The sequence below is a fragment of the Rhizopus delemar genome, genomic scaffold, assembly GCF_000149305.1.
Source record: "Rhizopus delemar RA 99-880 supercont3.3 genomic scaffold, whole genome shotgun sequence".
In the NCBI taxonomy this organism is placed as follows: Eukaryota; Fungi; Mucoromycota; class Mucoromycetes; order Mucorales; family Rhizopodaceae; genus Rhizopus; species Rhizopus delemar.
In genome coordinates, this window is record NW_027137829.1 from 2,843,723 (window position 1) to 2,856,555 (window position 12,833).

A 12,833-nucleotide genomic window follows, 5' to 3' on the forward strand; every position below is an offset into this window, starting at 1 on the left:
TCCCTTTGTGGGCAAAAGTGGTTTATTTTGGTTATGTAAAAAAAAAAAGCAGGATGATTTTTGATTAGGACAGTAAAGCGAAAAGGGAAAATAAGCTGATAATGAGTAGTCTTTTTTCTACAAACATGATTTGAAATATAATTGTAGATATTTTTTTCAAATAACTTTAATTACAAGGTAATCAAGTAATACTGTCTTTTGTCATGTCTTCATGTTAACAATCAGAAAATCATTTTATTAAAAGAAAGAAAAAACTGCAGCACTACAGCTTAAACTTCAAATTCTTTGTTGGACATGTAAGAAAAATGTCTATTGAACAGAGCAACAGGTTGATAATTTCTTGCTAGATTCTTAATAACAAAAAAGCAGATGAGCGAATATTGACAGACTCTTTGGAGAACAATTTAAATGACAAAATGGAAGTAAAAAAGATATTTTACTGTACTATTTTCTTAAAATTCATATTCATGTCTAGGACCACTGATAAAATTTATAGCAAGTCTGAGAAACGGTCTGGAAAAAGAAGCATAAATAAGCAATAAGTTACCTTTTTTTTCAGAATATAATGGCCTAAATGTACTATATTGAATTAATTACATTTATAACCATAAAAGACATTGGATCCTTAAAGCCTTAAACAAGTGTTATTGTGATTTTTGTTATCAATAAGAAGCATGAATTGAAGTAACCAAAATTTAATACACCTTATACAGTAACTGCTTATACTAAATGTGATTATTTCGAACTTCAATACGAATTTGCCAAGCTTGTCACGTTTTGTTCCCTTAATATTTGTTCTTTAGATAAAATGATGTCGAACAAAATGATGAGTTTAGGAAATGAAGCAAAAAGCTATACATTGCAAGCAATGTGCTATGTACATGAAACATAATATGGTTTTGTATACGCTTACTACCTACGTTATTATAACTTAGGAGTAGGAACAAAACTGTATTTTTGGAGTTTTGCGCAGATAGCCTGTGCATATTTGAAAGCCACTGACGTTTAAAAAAATATTTACAAGCATTTGTTTGTATGCCAAGCCAATGAGGCTATTAAAATAAAATTTGAGAAAATTACAATGTTTGAAGCTACAGATTATGTTTATCTATAAAAAAAATAAAAAGTAGTAGATATTAACAAAGATCTAATATGGCTAAATCATTACTGACAATATTATGGCTTAATTTGCCTAAAAATCATATATTGCAGAAAACTGCAGTTTGTTTTGTTTTGATAGACAGTTACACAACATAGTATAAAATGAATAAATGATTAGGTATAAGCCTATTTTTGCTATTTTTATAATTTGTTGCAGTATATTGTACTAAAGGATACCTTGTATACAACTAGATAGTACTTCAGGCTTTTAAGTGTACTTCCCTTTTTTATTTTTTTTTGCTCAAATTTACTAGGTTCAAACCAGATAATTTGTTTAATATAACGAATAGAAAATAATTTATTCATTGAGATACCACCTTAAAATACGATGAAAGTATAAATTTAAAAGGTTTTTATCACAATCTGTTTGTATATCACCTTTCCTCTCTTTGCCCCTTTTTATGAATTTAAATGTTATATGTAGACATGATCTCACCGACCTTATTTTATTTCTATTTTTAGTTGTGCCCTAAAATAAAAAAAATACTTTTTTTTTCTTTCCCTTTTTTTTTTTCCTTTAAATAAAAATGGGTGCCATCACTTATTATTTCGATGCACTAACATTTAATGGCATTTGCAAAACAATCGCTATTAGTCTCTGCCCACTTATTGGACAATATAATGGAATAGAGCCTGTTTGTTATTCTCGTAATGTTGAATTAAGTGGAAATATTATATTTCAGCCCTGTAAGTGTCTCATAGTAATAATAAAGAAAAATACTAAGACTTACGCAATAGCTACACTTATTATCGATGTTGTTGCTATTATTATGACAATGATTATGATTTATCATATTAGATCAAAGTATACTGCAGTTGGTAAAGAATAACATAATCATAACAATAGTAACAATGCTTATTATTTGGAATAATAGGTCGACAGGAAATAGTCATGTTCTTTTATTTGTATATGCTTACTACATTACTTGACATGTTATTAGTTACTGGCATTATTCCAACATCTTCAACCGCATATCCTGTAGGTGTTATAGTTTAATATATAGCAGTGACTAATGCATCATATGTAGTGGTTTGCAGCAATACATATTGGTTTAACATGTTCGACATTTTGGTGTTTATTACTAAACGGATTTGTTGGATTTCAATTCGCAGAAGATGGAACACCTTTATCGCTTTGGTCGATTCGTATCAGTTCATTTGTTTGGTTCCTTGTTACCGGCTTCCTCGCTATTGGTACCTTTAAGGGGGTCGCTGGCCTTTCTTATACAAACCAAGCTGCCTTATGGATATTCTATATTGTTTTGAATTATTTCATGTTCTTAGTTTATATTGTCTCTCAAATCATCTTGGTTGTCAACACCTTGGATGATCGATGGCCCTTAGGCGACATCTTATTTGCTGCTGCTTTCTTTGCTGTTGGACAAGTACTGATGTATGTATTCTCTGTTGTGATTTGTGATAACACAAAACACTATGTGGACGGCATGTTTTTTGGTGCTATCTGTAATTTATTGACAGTGATGATGATTTACAAGTACTGGGACTCTATCACAAAGGAGGATCTTGAATTCTCAGTTGGTTCAAAGCAAAATGTGTGGGAAGTAAAAGAATTGATGGTGGAAGATTCTCCTTATGCTAATAACCCTCAACCTTATTATGAATCAACAACCTCCCCTAGTCACCCTTATTAAATAATATAACTCATCTGTAGCATTTTCCCTTTTTTTTATTCTAGAAGTAAAAAGTAAAACTAAATACAAACTTTTATTTCCATGTATAGAGAAAGAGAAAAAAAAAAGAGAGAGAGAGAGAGAGAGCTTATAAAATAAGGGAAAGTTTCATTGACATAATATCAATTGCTAAGCAACTGAGTGGTTACCAAGCATTGGACGGTTATTAAAAAAAAATTAAAAAGGGTCACGAAAGATAGGACCCTACTCTTTTTTTTTTAAGTAGATCTCATGTACAGATTAGCAAAATTAACAACACGTACTTTAAGCAAGACGCCTCTGATTAGACCTGCATTTGCTTCAATAACACAAACCTATTACAGACCTTCACTATGTCGTTATTTAAATCAATCTTTCTACAGTACTAAGAAAGAAGAAGATCTTGAAGAGATTAATCCTAAAGATTATCCAGAGTTATACCCTGATGAACAAGAGGAAGAAATTGATACAGAGTGGTTTGTCGATTCAGATTATAAAGCTTCTGAGGAGGATTTTATTCCTTTATGGCAGCGTCGTGCAGTTGGTGAACACTTGGAGGATCGTTTGGCCCTTCGCAAGGTATCACAAGAATTGATGGAAACTGGACAATTAACAGCAGAGAGTTTGAGAGATCTGCTTGTAGAGAGTAAATTGGAGTCTGTGGAGATATTAGATGTACGAGAAAAATGTGATTGGGCAGACTACATGATCGTTGCTTCCAGCTCCAAGGGTGAAAAATACCTTGGTAGTGTGGCAGAACACGTCTATTCGGTAGTTAAAAAAGCAATGGAACAACGACCTCCTCATGTGGAAGGAAAAGGTGATAACTCGGGTTGGGTCTTAATTGATTTGGGTCGTATTGTTGTTCATTTATTTACGCCGGAAATAAGAGACCGTTATGATTTGGAAGGTTTGTGGAAATCAATGCCAAAGCAAATAGAATCCGAATAAATTTTGCCTTTAACTGAAACGTACTAGCTTTTTTTTTTTTCTATAAAGGCGGGGAAATGAGTGTGTGTGACTTATTTCTTTTGTTTTTTGCTTAAAAGTTTTTTTTTATTAAGTGATGGAACTACCGAATGTAGATCCACCAAATAGTACGTTAGATAATCAAAAGACAGTAGACAATGTTTCAAGAGGTAACAGGAATAGTTACATTCAACTGCAGTATACAAATATAACCTTTTTGTAGACGAAACAACAAGAAAAAAGATTATAGAAATTATAGATCACCAGTTTGATTTAGAAATTTATTTAAAACAAAAAGAGATTGCAACTATCAAGCAAGAAATCACAAAGGCTGAAAATATATTATCTGATTTGAAACAAGCTATAAAAAATGGTATTTATTATATAAAATATGGAAAAAAAAAGACTCACATAAAAAAATAGAATCGATAGCCAGTTCGTTACCAGATACACCACACTATACTCGTCGCTCAGCTTTGTATCATAATGGCATGGTGCCACTACAGCCACAGGCATCACCGCAACCACCAAAAAGAAAAGTTTATAGAAACCCAAATCCGGAAAAGAATCAGCTTTATGGAAGAAGACACGACGGTGTTTACGTGAGGTAATAAATAAAGATTAGTGAAAAAGCATAATGACTCAACTTTAATAGCTTGGCGTGTCCTGCGTGTCATCGCGGCGATTTTGCAAATCAACAAGGATTCTTAAATCATTGCAGAATATCACATAGCTTAGAGTTTGGACCTTATGAGCAAATGCTGCTGAAATGTGGTACGCCTGTGGACGAGTCAGAAGTACCAATGGATAACCCGGCCCGATTGCGAACTATATTAAGCATTATACCTGCAGCGTCAAAGTAAAAGGAGTAAAAAGATAGGAAAAGAAAAATGATTCTAACATTTTTTATATAATAGACCAAGTCCTAAAAAGCTTGAAAGGGTACAATATATTAATTCTTATTATTCAAAAAAAATTAATGTATGCATGCATCTATGTAGCCATCAATTAAAGTGTTTGAAGAGGATGTTGATATGGAATTAGAGAATAATCAAAAGGCAATGGTTGAAGCATCAAAAGAGCAAACCACAATCGAAAAGGAGGAGACCGTACAACCGCCGCTAGCAGCAATAGAACCAACGATAGACAAGCAAGAGGAAAATAAAGAAACACCTTCTGAAGCGACCAATGAGCAATTGACGCCTGAAGAAATCAAAATCAATGAATCAACATCATCAACACCAGCAATAGTAGAATCACCGAAAGTGGAATCGCTTGCAGCTGCTGTATCCAGTATACCTTCATCATCTTCAAATACACCAACGACGGCTGATATAGGGTCTAGATTTTATATCAAGAGACGCATCATTGTAGGCAATGTCAGTAAATTCATAGCACCTGGTAAGTTTGTATACAGCAAAGAAAAAAAAATGTTTACTCACTTTTTTGAAAGAACGTCGTGATCCTTCTCTAAAGCAGTTTACGCATAAATGGATGATCTATGTGGTTGAGCCGCCTCAAACAAAGCAAGAGACATTTATCACTTGTGTTCGATTCCATTTACATCCAAGCTATAAACCTCACAATGTAGTTGATGTAACAGAGGCACCCTTTAAATTGACGCGTCTCGGATGGGGGGAATTTCCGATCCGAATTCAGCTCTTTTTTGTAGATAAGCGTAGAAATAAAGCAGTGGATGTGATTCATCACCTGAAGTTAGACGATACCCATTCAGGAAAACAAATGCTCGGAGGAGAAAGAAGCATAGAAATTGAATTAGATCGAAACACTGACTTTTCTGATAAAAGTTCTGTACCTTCAATTAGTACACCCACATTAGAGGCGCCTTCTGTGACGGCAGTCAAACAAAAAATGAGTTTATTGAGTGGTATTTTGAAAGAGAGCGTTCAAAAATTACCACTCATTCGAGCAGGTATACTTGTAGATATATATCAAAGAACACATTTATTTAATTTGCAACCTCACTTAGGCTCATCCCATGGAAAAATTTTGCCTTACAGTTGTGCTCCGAGCGCAAAAGCGTTTCTTAAATGGTCAGTGGGTAAAAGAAAGGCATCAGAATGGCATCGTGCTCGCGTACTGAGATTGGAAACACAGAAGAAAGCCTTTGAAACCAATGATAATGTGTTGAGAATGGCTGCTGAATCACTTTCAACAAAGGATGTCTTGACCTGGTGTGTGGAAAATAAATACACGCCCACAAGAACGGAGACAACAAAAGATGAAGACCATGAAAGCACTGACCATGGCTATTGTAAGTTTTGTGGTAAACTTCGAGATGGACACGATGAAACTGTCGATGACCAATGTCTACGACGACCCAAGGGATGGAATAGTAGAAAGCGTAATGGGGTGATTAATAGCATGACAAGTGTAACACATTTACTAAAACAATTGGAACCTGGCTGGAATGAACCAAAGGACACTGGTAATTAATGAATGATAATATTTTCTTGCTTTTTTTTCTCAATTTTATTCTCCAGATGAACTAGATATTGATATTGATATGGATGAAGAAAAACCTGAAACATCAACAGAGGAGACTAATAGACGACGTGAATTATTAGAAAATATTAAAAAGTGGAGTTACCAAGAAGGTGCAAATGTTGCCAATGAGCGTGCTTTGGATTGGATTTGGTCAGTTGTTGCTCAACTAAGACTCAAGAGCATTACAGCCAATGACATGACATTAGGAAAAGATGGGAACCTTCAGGGACCTACAGCAGATTTTGACCTACCTTTGGCCATGGAACAAAGATTACTTGTTGGTAATTTACTAACGCAAGTAAGAAAAAAGAAAAGAATAAGCAAAAGTGTGTTTTTAACCCATATTTTAGGCGACGCGTGCATTTCTTAAAAAGCTCATAAGTAAAACAGTTGATTTGTGTTATAAAGAAGAAGAAGGATCAGCAGATAAATCGACAAAAATGATGGTACCTTATCATGTTTATCAAGCAGTTCAAGAGAGCGAAGAATTCGACTTTTTAACTAACCAGCATATGGGAACAGAAGAACCATAATATTATACATACAATGTGCGTGTGTGTATATATACCATTAAAAAAGTCACTTGTAAATACATTTTTTTTATTACACACAATAAATTTTTAAGTAGAAGCAGACGATGAACCAAATGGAGAAGGTAGTCCTTTTCTTCCTGTTTCTAAAGCTATATTGCTAGACAATGAATGCTGGATATGTCCTGCTGTTACCTTTTCAAAAGCAGATATTTGACAGTTTTTATTCCAAGTTTCAAAAGATGTATCCTGTTTTTCTTCTTCAGTAGCATGCTCAGGAACAGGATATCCTGTCCAAACCTCTCCTTCATCCTCCTCTTCCTCTTCTACATTTGAAATAGGATACCCTGTCCATTCCTCCGAATTCTCTTCTTCCTCTTCTACATTTGAAATAGGATATCCTGTCCATTCTTCCGAATTCCCTTCTTCTTCTTCTTCTTCTTCCTCCTCCTCCTCCTCCTCTACATTTGAAATAGGATATCCTGTCCATTCTTCCGAATTCTCTTCTTCTTCTGAAGCAGTAAGAGGAGTTACTGTGGGCACAAACTCTGCTGCAGTGACAGATAATATTGGCTTTGGTTCGATTTCCAACTGGCTGACTTCTTTTGATTGTGTTTGTTCCGGTTCATTGTCGGATGATTCATGTTTTATCTTATCAGATTCAGTTGGTACATGACTTGAAAAACTTTTCTCGCTTTCTGAATCAACCTTTTGTATATTTAAACCTGGTTCATATTCTCTTCTTGACTTAAGAGATAAAACAACTGTATCATCTTCCTCCTCATTCCCATCGTTTTCATCAAGATCCGTTTTTGAGTCATTTACTAATATTGGCTCATCATCATCGTCATCATTATCAATGACTATGTCATCATTTTGATTTGAATGACTAGGCCCATCGTTATTTTCAGATACAGCCAAAATTTCTTCCACTTGACTTGATTCTTCAGAGTCTGATTTAACAGGCAATTTGTAGGATTCAAATACTTTCTGAGGCACAATAGCATGATGCTCTTCAAGACTTTCAGATGGCTTGATAGGAGGATGATCGGGTTGAAGATCACTGTCAATGCTTTCTACACGATAAAATGTCCAATAGAAATCTTCTTCTTCTTCTTCTTTCAGTACTGCTTCATCATCCGCAGGTGGTACGATCTGTAAGCTTTCTAATTTGAGCTGTGATCGTGTAAGGTAAGGACGTGTGACAAGCCAGTGATAGACACTTGGATTGGTCTTTAACTGCTCCAGATTCATGACATTTTTAATCCTCTTGCTTGTCTCTTGCATGTGAGGGAGCAGGGCAGGATCAATTTGGACCAATTGCTGACAGAATTTCAAGAGTTGAATGGCAGATGGAGCGTCATGAATGATACGAAGATGTGCCTGAACAAAGGGGATTGCAATCATACAAGGTCGATGCTGTTGATTCAAAAAGGAACGAGTGAGAGATCCTAATGTTTGATAATAAGCCTCATATTGACCTTCAGGTGATAAGATAGGTAAAAGATCCTTGAAGGTCTTGATGAGCTTTGGAGGACACTGACTCCATGCATTCTCTAATCGCTGTACTTCTGGCATCTGCAGGCAATCAAGAATGGCTGTGCATCCAGAAAAATCCCGATAGACAAATAACAAAAGATAGGCAAGCTGTATTAGGTGACTGATAATGTCCTTTTCTGAATGATAAATGACTTCATGGGCCAATGCGTGTGACAGATATCTGTGAAAATCTAGGAGAGGAATCATATTTACTCGCTTGTCAAAGTTCGCTATCCATGCTGAATCAAGTATTACAAGACGGAATAGTTGAGAATTAATGTAGGCAATCTCTTGAGCGATACTTTGCAAACTAAATTCAGTAAGGAAACTTGTTTGAACTGATTCAATATTTTTTGTTAGTTGATCTAGTCTTTCTTTGGTAGCTGAAAGATGCTTTTGAAGGATAATGTCATCAGGTGTTGAGGATAGCTTTTGCGTAATCTTTGCAAGAAATTTGGCAGTTTCAATAGATGCTTGAATGAGTGGCGATACAGGAATTAGTGGTAATCGGTTTGGATATGTCGGCATAATTAAATGAGAAGAAAAAAAAAAAAAAGGAGTAAAAAATAGAATAAAAATATTTTTTATTTTTGAACACAAAAAAAGTAAACAAAAAATCAAATTTCGTCTATTAGAAATTATTATATTCGTTTTTCTTTATTTTACTTGCAAATATATTCTATTAGATGGTTAAAATTTAATTTGTAAAAGAAAGAGTAATTCTTTATAGCGATTAATTGAATAAAGTTTAATGGTTTACATGTTGGCTTTAACTCAAATAACTTTATATTTTGCATAAAATTTGTCTCAATAGCAGATAAATGTGTGTTGTGTATATTCTTTATTAAGAATCTCTCAAGCAATCGACAAAATGTTTTTATTATGGCTATTCGCTTTTACTTGTATTTATATTTTAATCTCAGTTCGTGATCACACCAGCCACTTACAGATTGACATTTGACACGTAATCAAACGATTTTAATATGCAATAAAAGTACGGGCACTAAAAGCATACCTCTCATTACGACGTGTGACTTTCTTTATTTGTAAATAAATAAATAACTTATTACAAAAAAAAAAAAAAGTACGGGCAAGAGAATTTTTCCTAAATTCAAACTTGGTTATCCCAAAATAGTCTTGGGTTTTCTAACTTATGTTCAGTAAATGTTTATTGGCGTGTTTTATCCATTTTCATATTAAAATTAAGACAATCAATAAATAGGCGCATATGATGTGGTAAGGATGTTTTATTAAAAAAATTGTTATTTGTTGCTCCATATAGCATTAGAATTCTACTTTGAAGCTATTATGAAAATTATTATCATGAATATATAAACATATACAAGTGGATTTTATTATCTAGGATTATAATGTTATTATTTACTGAAATAAAAATGTTACTGAGAAAACAAATTCATTTTAAAAATAAGCATAAATTTTCTATTGCAAAGTAAGTTTGATTTACTCTACGGAAACCACACATTTAAACATGTATTTTTCTTATAAAATACCACGCCAAGATATTTCCTTTTAAATTCCTTTCAAAATCATAATAAAAAAAAAAGCTTTGGAAATAGGTGTTATTTCGTGAGAATAAAAAGACTGTAAAATTCAATGAGACTTCAAAAGTTGTGTTTTTATTTAATATCATTGTATCTGATATTTATATTATTTTCATAAAGGTTCAATTAAATCCTTTTGAAGATACTTTAATTAATTATAGCTGTAGATCAAGTATGAATAAATTTTAATATAAAGACCTATTCCTGGTTATACCAGTAGACTGTTTATAGTTATTTCTTAAGTGGTTCTATCTTTCATTTATGTCTCATTGCATTAGGAACTATATTAAAGCAATCTGTATTGAGTTAAAGGAGCGGAATTAGTTATGACCGAATAATAGAGAAAAGACTGTAATAGATCTTTGTAAAACATTTACTACTCTGATTTCATATGAATTGAATATGAATCATGTGCAAAGTATGTTGCGATACGACAATAGGTCAAAAATCTTATTATTATTACTGATTGCTTGAAGAAAGATTCGTCTTTTTTCTGCAATTTTCTAATTTGCTAAATCAGGAACAATTTCCATAGCAATGTAAAATAAGGAAGAAGGGAAGATGTGTGCACTTGATCTAGTCTCTGAATGTTTCTACAAAACAAAGTCAGTTGACTGTCTCTTTTATGTAATATTGTATTTGTACAGTCACACCAAATAAATTTCCGGACAAAATATTGAAACAAAAAATTTAAAAAATATGGCATGTAAGTTCAAGACTAATTAATAAGTGTATACTTAAGCTTGGGATTTCAAGTTTTGAGAAAAGAAAGATTCACATGTTTATTTTAAGAATATATTCATAAAATAATTCTCAATATTCTGTTGCGCCGCCTTTAGCTTTGATAACTGCTTCACACCGTCTCTTCATACTTCGAACTAATCGGTCCGCAAACTCATCGTCCATTCTTTCCCACTCTTCTCGTAGAGCCACCTTCAATTGCTCCAAGTTTTTGACCGATGATCTTTTTCTTTCAATTCGCCTTTCAAGAGCATTCCAAACATGCTCAATGGGGTTCAAATCAGGGCTTTGAGCAGGCCAGTACTCAAAACCCCTGATTTGGTGGGTCTCCTTCCACCATCGAGCATAACCACCAGTATGACAGGAAGCACCATCCTCTTGGAAGATAAAATCCCTCTCCTGATGTGCCGTGACATTTGTAAACCAAGGATGGAACCTATTGGCCAAAATATTGATATATTTTTCTTGGTCTACGGAACTGGTATCAATAATTTCTAAAGGTCCAAAACCTCCTCCCCAAAAACATCCCCAAACCATAGCACCACCTCCACCCCACTTGACTGTGGGTATTATATTTCTTTCGTCATAACGCTCTCCTTCCTTCCTGAGCACTCTTTTTCCGCGTTTACTGCCTTCTACACAAAAGCGCGACTCATCAGACCAAACAACGCTTCTCCATTGGTCTTCCGTCCAATTGAGATGTTCCTTCGCCCAGCGAAGCCTACTTTTGCGGTGTCTTGCAGTCAATCTAGGCTTGTGGGCTGCTCTGTACGATTTGAAGTCAAGTCGATCGACATACGATCGAAGAGTTTCTATAGAGACAAAAACATCTAGCTTTGCTAATTCCACATTTATTTCTTTATAAGAGGTAAAAGGATCCTCTCTAATAATCCTGTTCAAGTGCCTTTCAGTTCTTTCATTTATTTTCAATGGACGACCTGTTTGCTTGTGAGGTAAAGGGCTGCCATAGTCATCAATCTTGGTTTTTATGTCTTGCACAGTAGACCTGTTCAATCCAACAAGGTCTGCAATCTCTCTAATCGTATGATGTGTTCTAAGAAGATAAAAAACCCCCCATGCTTTACTTTCTTTTGTTTCATCTTCAGATATAATTAAAGGTCGGGTGCAGTCTTTAGAGATTTGAGCAGACATTTTTTTTTAATGTATTGATGGATGAGAAAAAGACAAGTTTATTTTGTTATGAGGTTAAAATTATTTCAATAAATTTCTTTGTCCGAAAATTTATTTGGTGTGATTGTATAACAAGCCCAAAGCGAATTCAATTGTCTCCTTGAACAGTTAACCAATCATTTCATTTTATTATGCCGTCGGACATTCATAAAAAGTGCGCTGAATCGGCAATGCTCTCTTATGGATCAAGGTGCGCAATTTCGGAAAGCCCTTTGAAACCGCAGCATTAAAAATTTAGCCAAGAAGGAAAAACGAAAAAGATATAAAAGGGAAGAAGTTAAGAAATCCCTGATTAAATTTAGTGAAAGATATTACAGCTTTTATGATGGCTTTAAATATTTACATTTCTTTTGATAACAAACAACCCAGTCACTTTCAATTGATTCCTGAGAAGTTCAATTGGGATAATCTCGTAACTATCCTTGACTTATCCACAACTCAGGTTTCTAACCGTGACTCTTTAGTGTTTCACTACCTTCATCCTTTAACCCACAAGCAGGAGACGATTTCTAATCAGACTCAATTGGATACACTGATGACTGACATAAAGGAAATACCTTATGATGGCCTTTTCTTTTATGCTGGCGACAACTCCAAGCCAAATCAATCTCTTGTGGTTTGTAACCCTTTTGAAAAATTATCGCAGCTTGTTAAACAGCATCAACCACTTGGATACCGTGAATCGCGATGGGTAGGTATCTTGGCTTCCCAAATGGCATCCTCCTCTCAAGAAAACTTTGAAACTGAATTAAGCATGTTGGGTAATTTGATCTCTCGGGGTGGTAGAAAAATGCATAAAAGAGCAAGACACATTAACCATGGACCCGAAGCAACGAATGAGGCTGAAAAGACAGAAGATAGCACTTCTTCTTCTTCTTCAGAAAGTGAAGGTGATGAGTGCTTGAAAGAAAGAGGGCCGCCATCACATAGGCCGACACGGTAGAGGTAAACATTTTGGTCCT

General features: G+C 34.4%; 7 protein-coding genes across 7 annotated transcripts; 4 read left to right on the forward strand and 3 right to left on the reverse strand.

Annotated features, from left to right (window-relative positions):
• Positions 1–1,688: 1,688 nt before the first annotated feature.
• RO3G_05298 (uncharacterized protein) lies at positions 1,689–2,813 on the forward strand (the record flags this gene model as incomplete). The annotated part of the gene is made up of 4 exons (XM_067659888.1): positions 1,689–1,848; positions 1,900–1,980; positions 2,103–2,140; positions 2,190–2,813. The coding sequence occupies 4 exons, from the start codon at positions 1,689–1,691 to the stop codon at positions 2,811–2,813; spliced, it is 903 nt and encodes a 300-aa protein (XP_067515989.1).
• A 270-nt stretch (positions 2,814–3,083) lies between these two features.
• RO3G_05299 (uncharacterized protein) lies at positions 3,084–3,782 on the forward strand (the record flags this gene model as incomplete). The annotated part of the gene is made up of 1 exon (XM_067659889.1): positions 3,084–3,782. One exon carries the CDS (start codon positions 3,084–3,086, stop codon positions 3,780–3,782), a length of 699 nt encoding a protein of 232 aa, XP_067515990.1.
• Positions 3,783–4,851: 1,069 nt separating this feature from the next.
• On the reverse strand, positions 4,852–5,288 carry RO3G_05300 (uncharacterized protein; the record flags this gene model as incomplete). The annotated part of the gene is made up of 2 exons (XM_067659890.1): positions 4,852–5,141; positions 5,285–5,288. 2 exons carry the CDS (start codon positions 5,286–5,288, stop codon positions 4,852–4,854), a joined length of 294 nt encoding a protein of 97 aa, XP_067515991.1.
• Positions 5,289–5,954: 666 nt separating this feature from the next.
• RO3G_05301 (uncharacterized protein) lies at positions 5,955–6,678 on the forward strand (the record flags this gene model as incomplete). Its single annotated transcript, XM_067659891.1, has 3 exons — positions 5,955–6,249; positions 6,305–6,589; positions 6,659–6,678. 3 exons carry the CDS (start codon positions 5,955–5,957, stop codon positions 6,676–6,678), a joined length of 600 nt encoding a protein of 199 aa, XP_067515992.1.
• Positions 6,679–6,984: 306 nt separating this feature from the next.
• Positions 6,985–8,905, reverse strand: RO3G_05302 (uncharacterized protein; the record flags this gene model as incomplete). Its single annotated transcript, XM_067659892.1, has 2 exons — positions 6,985–6,990; positions 7,034–8,905. The coding sequence occupies 2 exons, from the start codon at positions 8,903–8,905 to the stop codon at positions 6,985–6,987; spliced, it is 1,878 nt and encodes a 625-aa protein (XP_067515993.1).
• A 1,847-nt stretch (positions 8,906–10,752) lies between these two features.
• On the reverse strand, positions 10,753–11,832 carry RO3G_05303 (uncharacterized protein; the record flags this gene model as incomplete). The annotated part of the gene is made up of 1 exon (XM_067659893.1): positions 10,753–11,832. One exon carries the CDS (start codon positions 11,830–11,832, stop codon positions 10,753–10,755), a length of 1,080 nt encoding a protein of 359 aa, XP_067515994.1.
• Positions 11,833–12,193: 361 nt separating this feature from the next.
• On the forward strand, positions 12,194–12,814 carry RO3G_05304 (uncharacterized protein; the record flags this gene model as incomplete). The annotated part of the gene is made up of 1 exon (XM_067659894.1): positions 12,194–12,814. The coding sequence occupies one exon, from the start codon at positions 12,194–12,196 to the stop codon at positions 12,812–12,814; it is 621 nt and encodes a 206-aa protein (XP_067515995.1).
• Between the last annotated feature and the right edge of the window lie 19 nt (positions 12,815–12,833).